This window comes from Natrix helvetica, assembly GCF_964273705.1.
Source record: "Natrix helvetica genome assembly, chromosome: 2".
Taxonomy (NCBI): domain Eukaryota; kingdom Metazoa; phylum Chordata; class Lepidosauria; order Squamata; family Natricidae; genus Natrix; species Natrix helvetica.
This window is the reverse complement of record NC_138552.1, coordinates 68602539-68626110: the sequence shown is the minus strand read 5'-3', so window position 1 is coordinate 68626110 and position 23572 is coordinate 68602539. Positions and strand designations below refer to the sequence as shown.

The window sequence follows — 23572 nt, the reverse complement described above, 5'->3', positions numbered from 1 at the left end:
CAAGAAAATACTTAAAATGTAGCCAACTATCAAAGATATTATTACACATTAAAAATTGAAACATCAAAACTGCCAAAATCAATAAAAAAAGGAAAGCTGGTTATACACACTGTAGGAGGTAGACCTGGAAGGCCACGTACCCCGATGATGGCATTCAGCTCAGCCATAGTCACTTGTTTGGCACGTTCCACTGCTTGAGCCACTTGTTGTTGATGCTGGAATGACAAATAAATGTCTATTATCAGAACAATCACTACTTCAGATTTAAGCAGGAGAAAAAGGTATTTTTTTAATCAAGCAGTAGGTATATTTCAAACTAGCAAACCGAGACACAACTTCCTTTCACCATGCATAAATACATAGCTTTTACTATAGGTTATTTGCAAGTTAACCTTCTTCCAAAGCTGATAAGTAACATTTCTGTTGTGCAAACTGTGCTAAAACATACTATTGGCTGAGGATGGTCACAACCTCAACCCTTGCCTTAACACTACCTCATTGGGGAGTTATCATTGAAGACACTCCTGGGTGCCAATTATGAGCTAGGAAAGTGTGTGTGACAAAGCATTAGGGTAGTATATCTGGCCTATTCGTGTTGTGTTAATAAGCATTCTACCAATGTCCTGGTATCAATTTAGTCACCAGATTCTCCCATACACTAAATTCAATTTACATTTGTGCCAGTAACCAGGTTTTCCTACTCCCTAAAATTCACATCTATTGCTACATAAATGCTAATAATAAATGTCTGTCAAGAAATTAATGCAGATTACAATTCAGGCCTTTTTCTTAGACTTTTGCTAGACTTCTGCTTTCTTAGATTTTAATGTTTCAAATGAAACGTAAAAGGGCTTTCAGAATTTCAACCAATTCTTAGATGGGTTTTTTTGGTTTTGCAAATGCCACTCAAAAAGTTTAGTGTGCTATTAAACACTATCATTTTTATTTACAGAGGATTTAACAAATGGCTAGACTAGCAGCTGCTAAACTAATGCTAGCATTAAAAAAAAACTTGATAATCTTTTTAGACTGCCTCCTCCTGTGTTGGAAAGAATAATTTTGTGGTTGAGCTATTTCACCAGTTATACAGTTGGTGTATCTCATCTCATCTGCTAGACCAAATTAACAGGGGGCCTGCATACTTCAGCTATAACAGATGTTCCTCATTCTTCTGAATTTTGATAAAATTAACATTTTAAAAACTAATTTACAAACAAAGATGCAACATAATTTCACTTTAAACAACGGAACATTTGTACTTACTTCTTGAGACAAAAATGGAATGACTTGTGCACAGATTGTATTCAATCTCTTGGCAATTTCAGTCTATAGAGAAAAGTAAATATTTGGATTAATACACACACATTATATTTTAGTTTGCAAGTTCATGTGAAAGACAAATGTTATAAAATGTGAAGTACCCCAATATTACATCAAATATCTAGAATATGTAGATAAGCTGAAAGAGTTCATCTTACTGAAGAACATCTGCTACAGCTTCACGTATATTTAAACAAATATATTCTTACTACACAAGTCATTAACAAATAAAGCACCAATTCAAGCCTAACATGAGATTGGTAAACCTATTGTTCCTCCCCATTTTTTATTATTTGAAGTCTTCCAAGTATTGAAAAAGGAGAAATGAGTCACAAGTAGATAACCTCACAAACTGAGCAGGTACTTTATAACAATCTATGCTTAGTATCTTGTGATATTTATGGCAGAGATGCAGGATACCTGATAAGGGCGCCCTGCATCACTGCCATAAATGAAACATCTGTTAAATGAATTTTGCCCTATTTACGATCTTCTTGTCAGAGTTGTTAAGTGATTCACTGCAGTTGTTAAGCTAGTAACGTGGTTGTTAAGTAAAGCTAGTTTCCCCAGTGACTTTGCTTGTCAGAAGATTGCAAAAGGTGTTCTCAAGACCTTCCATCATAAATATGAAACAGTTGCCTAGTATCCAAATTTTGATTGTGTAACCATGGGGCTGTGGCAACAGGTCTAAATGTCATAAATCACTTTTTCTAGCACTGTTGTAACTTTGAATGGTCGCTAAACCAACTGGTATAAATTGGAGACTATCTGTATTTGTCAATACTGCACTATATATGATTGTATGGCATTGATGCAGAGTCTTTCATTCAAACCATCTGTGAGCCACAAAAATCTACACTCAACTTGAATGTATGCTACCCTTTCGTGGTTTTTTTTGAGTAAGAACTCAATCTACTTTGAAATGTTCCACAACTAGTAATGACAGCTTCAGATATTAAATGAAGACAAGCTTTGCAGCATGAAAAAAGGCCTAAGAAATACTCATGAGGCCGGAATCCAACCTTTAAAAAGAGGGGATGGGGGATGAATCACCCCAAACCAGTCAATCAATCAAAAATATAAGCTATGCTTTAGGAATATGCAATATAGATGGCATTAAATCTCTGAAATGCCTGACACAGCCCTTCAGGTTCATGTAATATTCATGAATTCTGAGCTGTCGTAGCTAGCTTGACACAGCTTATCGCTAGATTTCTGATCTGCAAATACAGAGGACAGTTAAAACAATGTGGGATGAAAGAAACCATCCCTTGCAGACAGCAAATACATCAACACTAATTGCCCGTATTCTCTTTGCTCACCACCAAAGCAGATCTGCAAGGCTGGTGCCTCTTGTGAAAGCCCCTCAAGTACCCTTAATTGTTTATGTTCTTAATGTAAGGCCTCTTGAATGCATTCATTTTTAATAGCAGGCTTGAGTGTTGGGCCTATCAAAGAGCACAACAGAAACCACAGTCATTAGTCCTTTGCTATGGCAATGACGACCTTTTGATTTATTTGTAAATGACAAGCTTGCTGGGGCTCCAGACTCAATCAGTGCCCTCCTTTCTAAAGCATCATAAACATGATGGGGGAATTCAAGATAAAGTTGAGACTGAAATTGTTTGCATTCTGTGGGAGGTATGTGTATATTTTTTTTACTAATTTAAAGTGTTTTGATCTGAAGCACAGTCAGCTTCAAGTGTTGTTATTTGTCATTTTGTCAACATTTCATATTGAACTGAGTGATTAAGGGGGGGAAAGGCAGGTGCTTGAACAGTTTCAAAAATGCCTGCTTCAAATTCTGTAAATGTTTGATCAGAGATTTTCCTTTCTTACTTTCCTTTCTACAGAAGGAAACCACATATATTTAACCAAGATTAAAATGTATGATACTCGAAGCTTTTCCCCACAGAAGAATTTAATGCATTGTTTCTTAATACAGCAGTTTCCATGGGACATTTTTCCCCACTAAAAGTGAATTCTCATTCAAAATTTAAAAGCAACAATAAGTTAAGGTATTTCCTTGTACAAACTGGAAGCTTAGATAAATAATCACACTATTGAGAACCTGTGTACCAGAAATCATAAGGCACCATGACCTAGAGCAGGAAATGTTTGCTCAGTCTTTTAACACAGAAAGTTAACAAGTTTCCAAACATATCCTTGAGTGATGCCTTTGTTAGAATGACCCCCCCCCAAAAAAAAGGTGTGAATGCTTCTGAGTTCTCCATTAGCAAAATGTTATAAAATAGATGGAGCTGGGAAATAGCAAAAAAAATAATAATCCAATAACAACATTTTTTTCCAAGCATAAGGACTGTAGTGTGAAGAATGAATTATTTTATACCTATTTTTTTAAAAAATCCATTCACAATAACTATTGCTTTGTCTTCTAGTTCCTGGCCTGACAAGTGGCAGTGATAAGAAATCAGCAAAAAAGAAGAATAAGCTTTGTCCTTTTCCTTCAGCTCCTATATTGCAGAATGCATATAGCAATAGCATGTAGACTTATGTATTGCTTCACAGTGCTTTACAACCCTCCCCAAACTGATTACAGAGTCAGCATCTTTCCCCCATCAATCTAGGTCCTCATTTTATCAATCTTGGAAGGATATGTACCGGTACTTACACACACACACACACACACACACACACACACACACACACACACACAAACGGCTTAACAACAACAACAACAAAACCTGAGACAATATTGGGAAGATAAAGAAGAAACTTATTTTTAAACTATTTAGAAATAAAATTAAACCAACATTCTCCCAGATTTCTACACAGGAATATTCAAAATTCCACTCTGTGTTAAAAGAGTTGGATTTAGTCTATTTAGAACTGGAAAGTTGCAAGGACTTCAATTGTTTTAAGTAATTGCTGAAACTGGGATTACAGCTGTAATATGCACTCCAAATCTCTTTACTTTTGGCATATTAATAAAAACAATAAATCCCAGATGAAGTACATGCACCGATATTTTCCTATTTTCTTATAACCTCCTATTTTTACTTATCTGAAATATCTTTTCCTGTCACAGTCAACAAACTGTCCTAGTAATTTCAACTGAAGAACGCCAGACCTTGTCAGAGGTTATCCATGATGTGATTAAAATAATATTTTGGGGCAGGAGAAAAGGAGTAAGTGCTTCCCACAATTGAAATACAAATTAGAGATGTATAAAAAGCTAGATGTCTTGGAAAATGCAATTTCATCATGTTAATTAAACAGGATATCACCAAAAGCTTTTACTTTTTTTGTGAGAAGCAATGCTTTGTTATCTGAAAGGCAATCCAGTTTCCTGACTTCAAAAGGCACCATCCACATTGTTCTTTGTTAGATGGGAGAAATTAAGCTAAATATTCCATTCAAATCCTCAAAAATTCATCTCACCAATTAGTCGTTATAGAAGAAATTCTTATGTGGAAGTAGTCTGTAATATCAATTTCTAATGCATCTCAGAATAAATTAAAAAACTTTCTTCACTGCGTAATTACAAATGACATCTGTAATTTCACTAAACTAAAGATGTATAGAGTTCCTGGGAGTTAGGTGACAAATACATTTAAAGACAATTATTTTTATTATGATGTATAATATCTATCATCCCCTTCAAGCCTACTGAACAATAAACCAAATATTTCATGCTTTTGTTTTTCCATATTCTGAAAAAAAAATATTTGGCTATCTGGTGCACAAACAATTAACAAACCCATAAACTACTGTTAAATTAGGTTCTGTTATATACAGAAGAGTTATCTGTAAATATTGGGTAGTTTTCAGCACCTTTGGCAAAAGCTGCTTGCAGAACAACAGCTATCAAGGAGGTGGGACTATACCCTCACTGTTGAGATGAACAAGACAGATGTTCCCACGTGCCTCCTACTGACAATGATGCTGTTCAAAGAATCCACATGAAGTTAGTCAGCCAGAAATGTCATTCCAAAACATTATCTCACTCTGTGCATAGAGGGCAGCTCCCACAGGAAAGGAATATATATCTACTGCTGTCAAGAGCTATCTTCCACCATCTCCAAGTGGCAGCAAATTGAGGAAACAAGCACGCACACACACACACACACACACACATGCATAAATAGGGGACAGGGTGGAAGGAAAGGCACATAAACTTCATTACACCTACCAAAATGACAGCTTTCACAGAAAAATAATAAATCTCATGTATATTCAATGCAACTCTAATATGTCCATTGTTAGAACGTGTACTTGGTTCAATCTGACAGCATCCTTTTTATGATTAATGTAACTCTTAAGGTCCTCTTAAACTGAAGTGGTTCCTGTAGCTATTTGGATTATAGAGCCCTGAAAAATCCTGACAGCCTTATGACATGTTTGTCATTATCATGCCATTTCCAGAAAAGCCAATCTAGAAGTGGCATGAACTGTGTATCCTAGACATGAAACCCCAGTGGAAAACTCCGTCTGCCTTGGATTAAAATCAACAACAGCACTCCCACATTTTTTAATTGTTTGCCACTTTGGGTATAGTATGGGTAGGAAAGCAGGCTCTAATCATGAAACAAAACATGCATTTTCCATCCCCCCCCCTGTATTTTATGCAAATAGCAGAATTTGCATAATAATAAGCTTGGCTGTTTCGAGGTGCATAGTTTTGAATGTTCCAGTTGCTCATAGCACCGTAATTGGACTGTTGTTTTGTGACTGCTTTTTTTTTTTCCATCCAGCATAGCAATACCACAGCAGGGACCAGTCTATCTTTCTTGCTATTGCTTTAGATTGAATAAGGTGATGTGGGAGTGGAGTGTTGAGTGGAGAAAAGCAATTAAACACATGGTCAGACAGGAGAAAACTGCTTGTAGCTGCTTGACTGCCTAGTAAATTATTGCTTTTTTTCTGATGCTAGGGAGAAGTTAAAAATTCAAGTGGGTGGTTGTATGGGCTCTCCAAGCGTTGTGCTTGTTCTGCTTTTGTTTTTTTTTTTAAACAAGCAAGTAATGTAAAGCATTACCCATATTTTGTGCACTCACTATTTTGCTTCACATACAAGTGTTGCTTATGATGTTGAGGTTGTATAAATGTAAATTACTAATGCAAGTTGGGGTTAGTTAGTTGGTTGATTGAATGTTGGTGTAGGTGTTCGCTCTATATACAGTATATTCTCACATCTTACAGTAATGTTCTTTTGTTTTAAATTTTTAACCCTTTATTATTTTTAGAGCACAAGAGGCCACACATACCTAATATCTCTTCTCTCCCCAATTTTCCCCACAACAGCAACCCTGTGAGATGGATTGGGCTGAGAGACAATTATTAGCCCAAAGTCACCCACTAGGCTTTCATGCTGAAAACAAGACTAGTACTCAGTTGTCTGGTTTCTAGCCTGGTGCCTTAAGCACTAGGCAAAACTGGCTAATAATATCCACACAATTAATCAATATCAGCAGGCCTTTTTTTCCAGAGCTTCCACCCCTATGTGCAGGCAAAACTTTGTGGAAGGAACAATGAAGTTGATTTTCATTGTTCTTTGGCTGGCAACTAGCAGGTAGACTGTCTAAATAACAAGTAACAAGCGCCTCAAGAAAAATTGAGATAATTTAAGACACATCGGAATTATTATTTTTTCTTCCCTTCAATCATGTCCAATTCTTGGAGAATGCCTGAAGAAGTCCCTGCAATTTTCTTGGCAAGGTTTTTCTGAAACGGTTTGCTATTGTCTTCTCCCTTAAGGCTGAGAGAGAATGACAAGCCAAGGTCACGCAGCTGCATTTTGCCCAAGGTGGTACTAGAACTCAGTCTCCCTGTTTCCAACATGAACAAGCACCATGTATCTCCTGCAGCTGGAGTAAAAAAGCAAGGCAGCAACAGCTGGCCTCAAGTTGTAATGCTTTCCTATGGTAGAATATTCAACACATTGAATAACTTTGTTCCAATGGAAGAACAGACAACTTGTAATATTTCAGCAGAACATTACAATGGAGATTCTAGAAACAAAATACATTTTGTACTGAGCAAATCTAGGCTGAATACATTCCTATATAATATGCTGCACTGTTTGAGTGAATTTGTGCATGGTATGGGAACTATGAAAAAGTAACCACAAAGAGGAAAGCACAAATCATATCTACATTACTTCTATTTCCTGTATCGTTCAAATTCAAAGCAAACCTAGACTATTTTACAGTCTTTTTTCTGACTATCAGAACAATAGAATTTCAACCATAGACACAATTGTAATCTATTCTGGCCTTATTATTGTTCTTATATTATTTATAATGAGCAACTATTAGCTCACATTTATTATATACATTGGCCAAAACAATCTATTGGACTTAGCTACTTATCCAGCTATTACTCATTATAGACTTAAGACATTCTTATTTAAAAATCACCCTACAACATAGACAACCAAATAAATAACATCCTTTATCCTCTAGAAAGCAATGCACTATAATTTTGAAATATGATATGCCATGAAGGATATTTTTTAAAAAAAAATAAATAGAAAACAATTTTGCCAAAATAAGGGAAGAAAGACTATTATAGAAAAATTAAATGTTGCAAACATGAGAAAGGAAATATTTGTAGTAAGAATTAAAATACAAACTTCTGCCACATTTACTATCAATATTTTCTTTTCTTTTTTTAAAGGGTTAAAAAAATAGCACGATAACTCAAGGTTCTGGGGCATGGGGTAAAAAAACCTTTCAAAAGGACAGTATGATCACCTAACTGAAACTGAAACTATATATTTAGCTTTTCCACAAAACAAGCAACCAACTGTGTTCAAATCCCTGCATTGGTGCTATAGAGATTTCAGCAAAATAGAGCTGAAAACTTCATCTGAATGAGCAAAATGTTCTTGCCATTTATATACAGTGTAACAGTAATCCACCAGGGAATAAAGGTCAAGGCTGCCCTTTTGGTCATTACTGAATCATTTGAGATGATCTGTGGTAAGGAAAATCGAAGGCTGAGAGTATGCTGCAAATGGCTTGACCTCAGTCCAATTTTTGTCTCTATCTGTCTAACCGATATAAGGATGAAAGCTTTTTACGGGGATCTTTTTAAAACCATGTTGTAAGGCACGAATCGGTTTGATATAGCGTTAATAAGGGGGAAAAGTAGGCTTCTCTGACTCAGAAACACATTTAGATTGTTATTCTTTATCACTTGAAGTATGTCCTTCTCTCAGAAGTTACTTTCCTTACATCTGTAAATTGTTAACAGAATGGCTTAGAGATACCTTCACTTTGCCAGGGAGGGCAGAAAGCATCCAATTTGCAGCCTTCCACAAGAGTGACTTGCAGGACAAAAGACTCTTCCACAAAGACAGTAAGTAAAACTGACAGTGGAAGTTATTTTGTACAGCATACCCTTCTTTTTTAAAAGGTTTCATTTGCTCAAGGAAAAAAAAAACAGACAACCTGAAAGAGCCAACGTAACAAACAGTCCAAAGGATATAATCAAGGTTATAATGGCCATCGTAACTTGCTTGCCTTTAAAGAGCTGTAAGAAAAGTTGCCACACATTTAAAATTGAAATGTTAAATGTCAGATGTATGGAGTCACTGCAATTTCAATTATTCAAGTGACCCTTCAAAGTTACAACGCACTGGAAAAGGTGACTTATGACCATTTTTGGACGTTTGGCAAGTGGCTCATCTTTATGGTGGTTGCAGTGCCCCAAGGTCATGTGATTACCTTTTGCGACTTTCTGACAAGCAGAGCCAATGGGGAAGCAAGATTTACTTAACGATCACTAACTGCAGCAACTGTGTTACTAACTTCATAACTGTGCCAAGAAAGGTCATAAAACAGGGCAAAACTCACACTTAACACCTGTTTTGCTTAGCATCTGAATTTTTGGGCTCAATTATGTACAACTATTACTGTGCTCTCCTATCTTACAATAGTATGCCTTATTAACTATCATATTTTTAAAGCTAATGTGCTGGCTAGGATGATGGGAACTGAAATCCTTCCCCTCTAGAAGGTGCCTTTTGGAAAAAGGCAGTGCTGTTTTCTTATTTTGGCCATGACAGCAACGTATTAAGAGTCTGTGTGCCATATCTGGAGGATTAAGCCCCCACAGTATATCAATGTCAAGCAACAGCATGTCAAACTAAGATTCAATTCAGGTAAGTGCCATTGCCAAATGTTCTTGTTCCCAGACGTGCTTTAAGATTATTTTTATTGCTTAAAATTTAATTTGTTCCAACTCACATCTCCATGACAACACCGGCTAGCCCTGCAAATCATTTGGGTAATTGGATACCTTATCTCTCTATTGCTCTCAAATCGAATGATTCTGCTAGAATTGTAACAGCCAATCATGTTTACAGGCCTCCTGAGTAATAGATTTAGAAAAGTAGCCACATTCATCTCTTATTTAGAGCCATATTAACCATTACACAAAGAAGTCGTGAAGGTGGCCTCCCAGTATATTTCAAGTTATCGGTGTTGTCACCATTAATATTGCAATCAACAGTTGTGAAGCCATAATCAAACAGATTAAATTCAGATTGATAAAGAGGTCTGTGCGAGCATACGCATAAACTAGATGAGCTTTGATCAATGACTGTCTACAAATATTAGTAAAACAGTGCATCACTTCAGTTCTAGCAACCTTATATCCTATAGAACCATACATGCACTTTAAAAATGATTGCTGTTATGATTATATATGACTCCATGTTAAAAAATCAAATATGCATACGATAACAGATTTTGATATATCAGAAACAAAACCTACATGTTTTGGGCAGCAAGAATGCAAGTGGGTATTAAATTCAAAAGGCCATCCATGTCTTTCTGAGTAATTCATTCATATTTTTTATTCGCAAGAAGTTGATGTAATTTGACTGAAGCAAATTTCATTCTCTTAACTGGTTAGTGGATAAGACTGTTAATTGATACATTTTTACTTCATATCATGCTATGTGTTCTGCACATTCTGTTATCAGAACAGCTTCACTGATTCAGTGAATTGTGGGTTTCAAGTCACATATAACTACGTGCCAATGCCTTCCAAAAACCTTAAAGTAAGAGCAACATGGGAGGGGTTTTTTGGTTTTGATCATATACATTTCTCTATTGATTATAAATAACTGGGCTTGTCTTTTCTTGAAAAAAGCATAGCAAATAAATAAGAGAACAATTTTCTCTATTCTTAGCACATGATACAAAGTATCTTTTCCAATCTTTTACTAAGCAACTTTAACATTCATTTTATATGAGATATATTGCTACTGCTGTTAAAGACAACTACAATGAATTTTGTATACAAAATCTATGAGTTCATCTATTTCGAAGTGTTATGCATGTAACTAAAAGTACAAAAAGGTACCCTTCTGTTGAGCTGAGCTGCAGGTGACTATATGGACAAATACATGAAAATATATTGAAATGGATTGCTATTGCTATCTTTTGGAGAGAGTGTGTGTGTGTGTGTGCGTGTGTGTGTGTGTGTGTGTGTGTGTGTGTGTACATATATACATAATATATACATATATATTTGTTTTCATAGATTTTCACGGGTGTAGGTATGCTGGTCTTGTTCTATTCGGGTCTTTGCCCATGTAAGTTTGATACTGTCTTGGCAACATTTCAGCGAGGTCTCACTCACCATCTTCAGACTGGGTTTTGGGCTTAAAGTGTGATGGCAGCTTTGATCACACTTTAAGCCCCAAACCCAGCCTGAAGATGGCGAGTGAGACCTCGCTGAAATGTTGCCAAGACAATCTCAATCTTACATGAGAAAAGACCCGAATACAACAAGACCAGCATATATACATACATACATACATACATACATACATACATACATACATACATACATACACACATTTATATATGTATATATGTATACACACTTAATGCCTGGGCAACAAAGGAGATCGGAGAAGAAATTCAGGTAGAGCTCCTCTTCAGTTCATCTGATGGTGGCCAGAAATCAGCAATTTTGTTGACAAAATCTAAATCAAAACTGCCTTCTGGAGGCCAGGATTCTACCTTAAGACCAATAGAGTAGGTTGGCCAGATAGATATGCAGAGGGTTTTTACTCAGGTCAAAGGCAAACCCCTAGAACAGCGATGGCGAACCTTTTCTGGCTCGCGTGTCATAAGTGGGGAGGAGCGTGGGGGGGGTCGTGTGCGGGCATGCCGCCCCCCCCCTCAATGTGTGACCCCCCAGTGGGCATGTGCGCACCACAGGCACCCCCCCTCCATTTTTACATGCTTTTTTCGCCCGAAAACTTCCGGTTTGCTCGGAGGGTCGTTTTAAGCATTCCGAAGGCATCAGGGAAGCTGCCGGATGATCCCTGAAGCCTTCGGAGCGCTCAAAACTATCCTCCGAGCAAACCGGAAGTGACTTCCGGTTTGCTCAGAGGGTTGTTTTGAGCGCTCCGACGGCTTCAGGGAAGCTCATGAAGCTTCCGGAGGGCTCTTTTTGTCCTCCCCAGGCTCCTATAAAGCCTCTGGAGCCTGGGGAGGGTGAAAAATGGCTTTAAAAAAGGATGAACTCAGCTGACAAATGGCTCCACGTGCCACCTGTGGCACGCGTGCCATAGGTTCACATCACTGCTCTACAATTTCCTTCGTTTCATACTCGCACAAGCATGGAGCCAAAAACACCAGCCTGAAGATGGCGAGTGGGAGTTGCCAAGACAATCTCAATCTTACATGGAAAAAGGCCCAAATACAACAAGACCAGCATACACACAAACACACACATGGGGGGGAAAAACCCTAAATTGCTAAGTATTTACTCTACTGATATCATTCTTGAAAGTAGGCCAATACATAAACATCTGAATAAACAAATATACACTATTGTTTCATGCAAAGTCTGATTACATATTTAAATATAAAATATTTTATCACCCATTTTTAGAGCAGAATGTATGGATTGCCCCGACCTTGTGTAAAGGTGCAGCACTTAAGATTAATCAAAACAGCATGAAGCTACTATCTCTTTGACTTTGATTGCACATCCACTTAAGAAGGAAATGGTTAAATGGTAAACTCACCCCACAAAGTACCACACACAACTTTTGTCTCTTCCCGTTAACAGCAATTCCGTTGAAAGTAATCACTGTGGTTTGAAAACCAGTTAAGTGGGGAATCCAAATTTAGAATGACACTACATGAAGTATATTATAGTTTAAGCCTGGACTGATGAGCTACAACCATGGGTACTTGCTGTGGTTTTCAATTAAATCAATTGTAATATTAGTTAAAGTGGTTAGAATATCAAAATGGAATAAATCATCTTGTTATGGACATTCATTTCCCACCTGTGTAAACAAGTTTGAAAACCACAAAAGTGGTTTGCAGGTCATGTTATTTTTGATGCACAAAAAGGATAGTGATAGTTCTATACTGAATTCTAATAAAGCACATTTACCACCTCATTTCATGAACCATCTTTTTTAAGCTGTAAGATGTCATATTAAATATAGATCTGTGAAAGTATTTTGATCAAGTGTTAAATAGAACTCGGTTAAGCTAGTTTTGAGTAAATACACAGAGGACCAAGTTGCAAGGGAGGGAGGGAGGGAGGGAGGAGTATCATGTGCATTTTTTGTTTGTTTGTGTGGGTTTTTGCGGCAAACTGAAAATGAGTTTGTTAATTTAGGCTCCCTCTATTTAAACTAGGATGTGGTGGGCCAGTGGCTAAGATGTTGAGCTTGTTGATCAGAAAGGTCGGCAGTTTGGTGGTTCGAATTCCTAGCGCCACATAACAGAGTGAGCTCCTGTTACTTGTCCAGCTTCTGCCAATCTAACAGTTCAAAAGCATGTAAAAATGCAAGGAAAAAAAATAGGAACCACTTTGGTGGGAAGGTAACAGCGTTCCATGTACCAGCCACATGACCATGGAGATGTCTTCAGCTCTTCAACTTTGAAACCAATATGAGCACTGCCCCCTAGAATCGGGAATGATTAGCACGTATGTGCAAGGGGAGCCATTTAATTTACTATTTAATCTAAGCAGGGTAATCCAAAGAATTCCTTATAGTAGTCCATCCCTGTCCTTGGGAATGGACTTCATATCTTTTTAGGCTTAACATCCTATCCAGATAGCAAACAAAATCCTTTTTTCTCTGTTCCTCCACAAAATGGAAAACTACCCTTTTGTTTTCATCCAGTAATCCACAGAAGCTTTTCAAATGGCTCAAAACAGAAGCTGCAGCAGTTTGTTCTTTAAATCAATTCTCTTCTTAACTATCCACTAGATGTTCCAGCACAGAGAAAGAACAGTCTTTTTCCCTTCTAATTCAAAAATCCATACTGCCATTGCCCTTGCAAACTGCTAAACAAGCAGTATTGGCAATTCACTTGTGTTCAGTAATATATTTACTGCAAATCCCAATGGCTTGTCTCTTAATGCAGTTTTTTCCCTATTGTGTATGTTCTTGTCAATACACTGACTGGTCACCTTATTCCATAAGCTACTTTGACCAATTGTTTACACAAGATATCAAAAGACCAAAAACAAGGCAGGGGACTCTCCTTGATTTTCTGTCCAACAATTTCTGTCACAAGTCCAAAAGCAGCATGCTACAGAAGAGATCAGGCATCTCCTAAACTGGAATCATTTTTAATCAGTTTAATTTGGAAGCTATTCTGATTTACCAGGATAAAACTAGGATAACTATGCTATAACCATGTTGACTAGCATATAATAACTATGTTCCAAACTGTGGTTTCAAGAAGCATATCCAAATACAACAATTTCCTCTTTTCAAACAAAGAGGTGTTTCATTTAGTCTGTTTGAACTTTTGTAAGGGGTAGTGATAGAAGTCTCTGCTATGAATATATAAAAGCAATGCTGGTGATGAATAAATAGTGCAAAGGATTGTCTTATTGTGGTCTTATAGGCTAAAAATTATACAAAATATTGTGAAGAATTAAATATATAAAAGGCAGGCATTTAAGATCAAAATGTGAAGAAAAAATAGACCTGAAGGAGTAGGACTGTATCTATTGCAACCTGTTTTTCAACACTAGGTTTCTCTGACCTTTGGGGTGTGGGACAATGACAAAATTCATTAGTGTTAAAATATGTTCACCTAATACCTTGATGACAGAAAATCAAGATACCGAGAAAGTCATAAAGCAATAAGTGAAATACAAGCAGCCAAGCAGAAGGAAATCTATTTTAAAAAAGCCAACCTTTTGCTGATATGGTAATACTGGGTTTGAGAATATATTGCATCACAATTCCGAAAGATACTTTGATTTATGCTACTCCACACGAAACCATTTCCATGCATTAAAAAGGTAATATTTAAAATTCCATGTGCCTGACAGTAACTTGCTATAAAGAAGTTATTAGTTTCACAAATTCATTTGAGTTCCTGCATGCAATCTAAATTAATGAAGCCACATTAAAAAGTACATGGAGGAAGACTAGTCCAATATCACAATCATTCCTATTCAAAGAACTGTGCAAAATCAAGAAAATCTCTGAATTGTCTGAAGCCATCTATTACCTATGATGTCACGAGCAACCATCAGGAGATACGGCTGTTGAACACAGACAGCTTTGTGAGTGGCTCCTTCAAAGAAAAGACTGGCACTGTTAGCACTATGCTCCATTTTTGAAGTTGTAATTATTTGGAAGCGAGAAGGCAGCAAGCCAAACAGAAAACCTCAGCAGGGCAAAGTAACAAGCTTGCCTGAAGGCAGGTCAGAGAGATCATAGCTATCCCCTCAGAGGAGACAAAGGCCCACCTGTCACTTTTAGAATGGCAGGAACTCAAACACTGTAGTAGTTTATATAGTCTGTCTGTGGGCTCAGCAGTGATCAATCTTTATTTGGCTGACTGCCACTGAACTAAGGCTAACCTTACCCCTAAACAATTGGGGTTTTAACACACAAGGAGGTTTACTTTCTGGTTTACTCTGAAGGCCATCCGACAGGAATGATGAGAATGACACAGAGAAAACGTTTCCCATGCAGCTACTAATATCCAAGAAACCCTGTATCTTGGCAGCAAATTTACCACAGTAATCATTGCTAACCCTAACTGCCGTAATGAGTAAGTATTTTTAAAAATGAAACTCATAACCTTTAAGCAATTCCCTAGAAAGATCTATATCAGCTCTAGACTGACTACCAGCATAGTTTTTGAAATGCTATTAGAGAAGCAAAAGAAAGGAAGAAGTACTATGATAAGCTAGCAAAAGGCTTAAAATCATATATACGTAAGCAAAATATGCAACCTAAAGGGGAAAAAACACTTGCTACCATTGTTTGTCAGATCAAGGATTAAGCTTACTACTGGTTAAATTATTGCTTCATTTCCTGCACCATTCCCGTTTTCTCTATTTTTTCCTTTAAAAAAGATGAATCTAGAGATCTCACGAGTAGTAAAGAATTCTCAGGACAAACCCATTGATAAGGAGGGTAGAAGAATTTTTACCCACCAAAGCAAAGATAACCTTGCAAGGCACTCAACTCTTGATGGCTATAATCACACAGTACTTTTGGAAAATAACAGAAGTGGTTTGCAAGTGGAATGTATTTTTTAAAACTAAGTGATTTCAGAGCTTAGTTGTTTGCTTGCAGATGTTTTGTTGCCCAAGTAGTTAGTATCTTCAGTATTAGAAGGAGGTAGGGAAACCTCACTCTCTTCTAGCATTAAATATGTTACCTAGTCAGGAAAGAAAACATCTGCAAGCAAATAACTAATGATATAACCATCAATAATGTGATGCTTAGAGAGCATCAAGGACTCCATAGTTCAACCCTGAGCTATAGATATTTTCTTCTATTGTTTTATTTTAACTTTGCAACCTGTTCAAAAAGATTTGGAATTACAGCATTCTCTCATCCAAGAACTAACCAGGCCTGACCCCATTTAGGTTGAGATCAGATAAAAGTAATTCCAGCACATTTGTCTGATGCCCTAAATAATCCATTCCAAAAGATTGGAGAGAAACTTTTCCACTCATAAGAGTAACTACAAGGGGAGATCAGGGAAATTAGCTCTTCTCCTTGAGGAATTCTGCAAACAGAATTTCTACTGGCCGAAGAAAATTGTGCGTTGGTCAACCCAATAAATAATTGTGATAAGTAGAAAGTACTGATTTAAAAGTAGCAGCTTTTTGTTTGAGATGCTATGTTGGTCCTTAGCTCATTGCTCTCTAAATAGGTCTAAATACACACAAAAAATCACAATGTTTCTGGAATTCCTGCTACCATGAAGATTTAGTTCATTTTATTCCCACAACAATCCTTTGAGGGAGGTGACATGAGAGACAATGATTGATCCAAAGCTATACAGTAACCCTAAGGTTAAATGGAGTCTTGCCCAGTTTGTTACACTATATAAATGCAAATAACTAATGGTATATTAAATAAAGAATAAAATAAAATATGAGTAAAGAATCATCGTAATTTTATAAAAGATGGCCAGAATCCAAAGCATAATTTCCTGGATGCCATCCACTTTGCTTAAAGGCAAAAGACATGCAAAGAGGGAATAGAAAGAGCTTGCCTACATCAAATTATGTTCCTACCAAGCAGGTAGAAGCCTGTTCAAGCAATGTTTCACTTTTGGAAAATACAGCCAACATGAAATAAAAGCCATGGAAATAAGGACAAAATAATCCTGCAGATTAACATATACTTTTTGTTGTTATTTTGCCATGCTACTGCAATTTCCTTTGCTAAAGTTTGGAGTGAAGGGGGCATAGATCTCTGAAAGCATCTATTCACATTTATAACATTAGATGAATGCATTGGTGACATTACAATTAATGAAAAAAATTTCCCATCACTACATTTTGTGTTTTAAAAAAAGTCAGTTATGATGACTTTTATGTCTCTTGATGGTGCCTTGCTAAGCATTTGGTTATAAGCCATAAAACAGGAATAATTTCAGCCTGTCAGGAGTCTAGCTAATGCCCAGTTTCCCCCTAGAGAGAATTCCTGTCAAATGTAATGAGAGCTCTGAAGACCCTCTCTACAACATAATGAGCACTTAGGCCAGGCTGGTGATCAGCCAGCAAAAAGCATCAATTGGAGCCTAGCTACTCCCTGGGGGATACACATCAACAGTTTTAATAAGAATTATGATTAGTCTCCAGCAAATGCCTAAGAACATACTGTTCATGTTTAAATCATGAAATTCTCACGTACACACATCCTTTTTTCCAAGATGAATTCATTTTCTTTTTTCAATAACATTGTTAAGATAGAGAAATAGTTAACTATGTCGTACATGAAAAGTATACGGTGAAATCATTGCTACTTCGGTTGTATATTATATAAAAAATAGCAAATTTCTACCAAATATAAATATTATTTTGGAAATTTCCTTTTACAGAAATAATATAGACAATGCTTATTGTATCTGAAAAGATTATTTATAAATTTCATATTCAGACTAAATAAAATTTGGTATACGAAAGCACAGACTAAAATAACACTCTCAGTTCCAAAGCTCTTTCAGTTTTGTTTGTTTAATCTTTAAATAAATCCAGTTCTCAATTCTAGTTTCCGATTTACACATTTGGTTTGCTGTTAAAGAAATTTTTAAAGCTAGTCACAATGTTGGACAAAAGTATGACCAATTAAGCTCATAAAAACCTGTGATCTGTAACAAGCTATTATTAAGTTTTAAGCAAATGGCAGCCTACACGTTTCGGGGTGGTGATGGAAAAACATTAGTATTTAGTGCAATGTAATAGTACTACTTTAAAGCAAATAGAAAAATTTATAAAAGGAAAAATGAGAATTCTTAATACCTAAATTCCAACAATTTAGTTAAGGCTTAAAAGCTTCCATTATTTATGTGACCCAATGTTTAATATGTAAATGTCAAATGCAATACTTTATACATCTAAAATGTGTCCACTTTTGAGAGAATCGTAATTCTAGATTACCAAAGGTCCTTGCATCTGATGGATTTTACACATACTCCCCCCAAAAAATATATATCAAAAGAGCTCAGAATTACAAAAGCAGAATTCAGCATTCAAGCACACTTGCTTAATGGGACCCTTTGAATACACTGAAGATGTGAAACCTGAACGAATCAATTTCTTCACTTTGCCTTAGCTGGTCAGCCATGCTCCTTAATTTAATGAAACAAGAGTTTCAGATGAAATAGCACATATACATCAAGAAAGAATTGTATTGTTGCACTTTGAAATGTATCCAACTGTGCAACTTCATCTAATGATAATTTTTTTAAGAGGCCATCGATTTCTGAAAGACTTATTGTACCAGCATCTTGATGAAAAAGTGGATGTCAGCATATCTACAGAATATTTACACCCTGCCATTAATGCTTTCTTTGGCAGACAATAACTACTCAATTGAAGGTCCTTTGGGCTGAGCAATCATTTAGCTTTCTTTCTCTTATGAGGTCCTTAGTGCCTTGTTCCAGTTCAATACTCTTTTTATTCACCATTATAGTAGCCATAAGTGTGAATTTTATGGGAACTTGCAAACTCAGTCATAAGGAATGCTTTCCAAGTCACTAATCTTTTCATGCTTTTTAAATGGCTTAGATTTGAGCAACCATCAGACATATGCTGCCTAGACATAAAATACTGGTTAGGCAAATTCAAGGAGGTACTGACCCCAAATTTTCTTTTAGAAAACTATTTCCTTGAAAATATTCAATTTTAAGCATTTCTCATATATAATGACAAAGGCCAAGATAGTATTTATAAAACTAAATGGAAATGTATAGGGAAATTTTCCCTATAATTCGCCAACCTTTTAGATATTCATGTAATGTAATTTTGTATTAATACAGAATTCAGTAATAACAATTTCTTACCTGTTTGTGCATTTCAATATTTAATCCGTATGACATTTCATAATACTGTGAACAAAGCAGAGAAAAGTTTATTTAAAACACAAACACACAAATAGCAGTTCTATCATGCCCAGAATTTTCATTTTCTTTTGTTCCAAAAAACAGAAGTAAACCAATACATTAAAACTGTGGTAAAGCTGATTTTAATGAACAACAGGAAATGTCCTAAAATGTATTCTGCAATGGAGCAGGAGCAAGCTGCTAAGGGAGTCTTTTATTGGAGGAAGTTAAACAGAAGCTACACCACCAGCTGTCAGGGATACTATAGTGTGTCCTGCCCTTAACAGGGGTCTAGATTAGATTATTTTCCATGTTTTCTTCCAATTCTGATTTTACATTTTAATAAAGCACATAAACAAGATTGGACTTACCATAACGTAGTGCCTTTGCATTTCTGTCTTTTCACTTGCGAGCTTCTCACATTCCAACTTAAGGCTGCAAAGATAAAGATATGTATTTGTTTTAAATATATGAATTTAAGATATGTTTTTATTTACATTCTCAAAAGATGCTTGTTATGGAAACTGTTCTGGGATCTCAAAGTAGAAATACGGAGATGTTTAGCAACCCCCTTTAATAGATGGCAACATTTGAATATGCACAGGAGATCAAACAGATAAAAGCATTCCTACAAAATATAGAAATAATTTAATATAATGGGAAAATGTTTTTAAAGAGGTACTAACACAGAATTCCAGCATTCCTATGAAAGATTCAGAAAATACATTTCTATAGAAATCCATGTGAATTATTAGCAAATAATACCTTGGTTTGTATTTTCCCAAAATCAATTTTTCAAGTATAACCAAATTAAATAGCTTTTGCCCATCATGTGAACTACTTGGAGATAATACAGCACTGTAATTTATAGTAGTATACATAAACTTGTAATTAGACCCAAACATAATTTATAGCTTTCCATTGAAGTAAAACAACTTAAATCAAGCTGCCAAGCTTCAAATTCATTTACAAATTATTTCCAATGGAAATTTACTTCTAGGATTGGGATTGTAATTCTATTAACTAAAAATAAAAGCCTGAAGGTCATCAAGCCAAATCCTTTAGATAATTAAAGCCTTTCAGTTTTGCTGCTATGATTAAAGAGTATTTGTAGGTGTGTACCATAATTCCTGAGACTCTCACACTATTGTAAAAACTTTACTGTTTGAATACTACTTATTTGAACAGGCTTGATCTTTGCAGTTAAGACTGTGTACACAGTGTGCTTGAGCTATATAACAGCTGAGCTCAATTTTATATATGTATGTTTGTTTGTACAAACCAAACCAAGATAATATGCTAACCGTCTGGCCCTGGAACATGTTTACTTTAAAGATGTGTTCCTCAGATTTTTATTAGACATGTATTTTACTTACATGTACGTACAAGTTAATGTTTCAGTAAATAACCCTGACTTTATTTCTTGTTTGCAAATTGTGCATTTGAAAACTTTGCTGAACTTTTATGTACACTATCTCAGGAATATTTTGCACTGAACTAAATAAAACATAATTCACGAAACACAAGGCACAAAGAGGATCAAACAATGGCCCAAATAAGCATGCAAACACACTTTATTTTGTATTCTCTCAGGGACTGTGGTGACACAGTTAAATAGGGTTTATTTATTTATTTTTATTCATTTAACGATGGCATGCTGGAATATGAGGACAGGAACCCTGGTTGACCAAATGTCAACTCAGTCTCTTAAAACTTTCCAGAGCAAATATTGACAGTTCCTGTAAAGCTCTGAAAGCACATAGGAAGATGGGGCTAGCAAGAGAGCAGCTCATGCACCTAAAGTGTATTAACCCAACACAAATAAAAACAATAGCCGGATCCACCAGCCTGCTTGCACACTCACCTTCAGTGAGTGAGTGACAGACTTTTCACTGCCTCCTCACGCCACCACCTGGGCATAACTACTAAGTACATTTGGCAGAAGCAAAACACACCCTATATACATATATACACACACTAAGGAGCACATTATGGAGACTTGAAAATCTCAGCCCAGAAGAAACCTTCCTTCTTTCCCCAAGGGAAGAAGGGGTGTGGGGGAGGGATGCCCTTCTCAGCTGACCAGAGCTATTCTCACCTGTGATACTGAGCTTGGAGAAACTGGAACTCCTCTTTGATTCGGTCTAGAGACTCCGGGATTGTGAACTTGAAGGGCTGTCCCGCAGCTTGGTGTGGCGTCTGAAGAGGGAGGAAAGAAAGGAAGGAAGGAGGAGGGGGCAGAGGAAGAAAAGGAAGGAGAGTCGTGAGGAAACAGTTGAGAAGACAGGAAAAGTTGCAGCCACGGCTGGCCCAGGGAACAATGTCACCTGGCCCAGAAAGAGCACGTGGCAAGGGCAAAGGCAGAGTCCCCCACGAAGCCGCCTTTGTAGGGATGGCCCCATCCAAGGACTCGCTGCTATTCTTCATTAAAAAGCACCGCCACTGGCGGACAAGAGAGCGCTCCCTCCAACGATCTCTTCCTTCCAGGAAATGGCAGCGGCGGCGTCTCGCATTCAGGCTTTGAGGGGAAAGTACCCGCCGCTCTTCGACTTACAGGCTGGGTCCTGAACCGGGAAAGGGAACCGAAGCGGCCACGCCAGGGCTACGAGTAAACAAAAGGGGAAGCCGCCCGCGCCGTCCGCCCCTCTCCCCGCTCGCCGGTCGCGCCCCCAAAAGCCAAGCGAGGCTTTTCAAACCAAACCTCGGCCAGGCCAGCTGACGAGGCAGAAGTTTCCCAGGCCTTTCCTCGCCCGCCCGCCCACACACATACACACCGCTTCCCAAAAAGCTGTTTTCGGCCCTACAAGAGTTCGCAGAAGGCCAACCGGAGCAGCCGGTAACACTTTCGGACTCCGGCGTTTATCCAAGAGACCCGCGCGTTACTTTTTGCCCGGGAAAAGGGGACGGGGGGGGGTAGAGGAGGAGGTGAGGAAGCTAAAAGGCCACTTACGGGATGCCGGCTCTGAGGAAACATGGCTCTGGCCGCCGATTTCCTCCTCCGCAGGTCTCGCCTCGCCTCGACCCCCTGAACTTTAGATTCCGCGGAAGCTCCAGAGCAAACGCCAGGTGGGAGGAAAGCGGGGAAGGGCGCTTACTCCGCTTCTTGGCTCAGCTGCAGGCTCATCCTCCCACCCCCCACACGCGGCTTCCCTCCAGCCCCAGCCCAGCCGCTTCCTTTGTTGTTAGCTCGAGAGAGAGCGAGGGGAGAAAAAGTCACCGGGGATCTGCTCGAGCAAGCGCAAGAGATGGCCAGTCCGGGATGGGTCCTTCTTCGCCGCGCCGTTGTTGTTGTTGTTGTCTCTCCTTGGGCTTCCTGGGGTTTTTTTCTTTCCCCTTTCTTTTCTTTCTTTTTTCTCTCCAGGAAATAACAACCTTCCTTCCCTCGGCCGCCAAACGCACTTAGTAAAAAAACCCAACAAACAAAACAACCAACCAACCACCCGAAAGATCGGTGGCTTTGGAGTCGATCGGAGGAGCAAATCCAAACAAGTCAAGGGGCTCTTTCCGACGATCGGGGTGCGGAGCTAGAGCCGAGGAGCGCCCCAGCGAAAGGCCGCGCTCTCCCCCGCGTCGGGAGAACGATTCAGGCCAGATCGGGCGCGGGACTCGAGGAAGGAAATCGGGGGAGGGAGGGTTACGAAGCAGGAGCCGGACTGAAGGAAGAGAGTCCTGAGAGTTACACGGAAAAACCACCCCACCCCCACTTCAGCCGCTCTTCTCCCTCCTGGTACCCAATCTTCCCACCGCAGTGGGTCTCCAAATCAAGAGCCGCTTCTCCCTCGGAGTCGTGCCGAGGCTGTCTTCCTAGGCCCGCAGCGCCTCGGCCAGGATCCCCACGTTAGAATCCCGAAACGAAACCCTCCGTTTGGGGCAGAAGCATCCCGGGCAGACTTGTCGAGGCGGCCTCTGGTTTCCCTTCCGCTGCTTTTCTTTCTCTCTTGCTCAATCCCGGGCCAAAGTTCTTCTTTGCAAGATCCCCTCGAGGAACCATCCAGGCGGGGGTTGGGGAGAAGGCGAGACCTTCTCCTCCCCCCTCCCCAAAATTATCGCAAAGATTTTTCTTCCATGGAGATGAAACCGGCACGTAATAAGAAAACTCCGCAGGACACACAGCCCAGCTCGGCGGCGGCGGCAGGATCTCAATAAACGGGACACAATGTATCCGCCCGCGCTGGTTACATTAACACGCGGTTTCACACTCCTCGAGCTAACCAGCCTCCTGGCTCCGCCCTGAGCGAGAGAGAGGAGGGCGTAGGGCCAATCGTCTGCTTAGGAACCAACGTGGGGCAATGACATCAGACCAATGGCAGCTGACTCTGGGAAGCTTCACCTCCCCTTCTGCCTCCCTCCCGCTTTCCTAGGAAGCCTTTCTAGTTGAGCTGCAGGACCCCTCTGAGCGAGCCAATGGGAGGCAGCGGAACGTT

The 23572-nt window shown here is 38.4% G+C and overlaps 1 protein-coding gene across 6 annotated transcripts in view; it reads right to left on the bottom strand.

The window, feature by feature from the left end:
- TLE1 (TLE family member 1, transcriptional corepressor) overlaps positions 1 to 23342 on the bottom strand; it is an 82225-nt gene extending 58883 nt beyond the window's left edge. For 3 of the 6 annotated variants that reach the window (XM_081942632.1, XM_081942634.1, XM_081942636.1), the window contains exons 1-6: positions 22099 to 23342; positions 21247 to 21347; positions 19520 to 19583; positions 19110 to 19154; positions 1264 to 1326; positions 111 to 215 (exon numbers count right to left, since the gene is read on the bottom strand). In XM_081942632.1, the coding sequence (XP_081798758.1) occupies positions 111 to 215; positions 1264 to 1326; positions 19110 to 19154; positions 19520 to 19583; positions 21247 to 21347; positions 22099 to 22122 (402 nt within the window). In that variant the 5' untranslated portion in view covers positions 22123 to 23342. The remainder of the gene's footprint in view (positions 1 to 110; positions 216 to 1263; positions 1327 to 19109; positions 19155 to 19519; positions 19584 to 21246; positions 21348 to 22098) is intronic. The other 3 variants (XM_081942633.1, XM_081942635.1, XM_081942637.1) reach the window with 1 other exon arrangement.
- Positions 23343 to 23572: the final 230 nt, after the last annotated feature.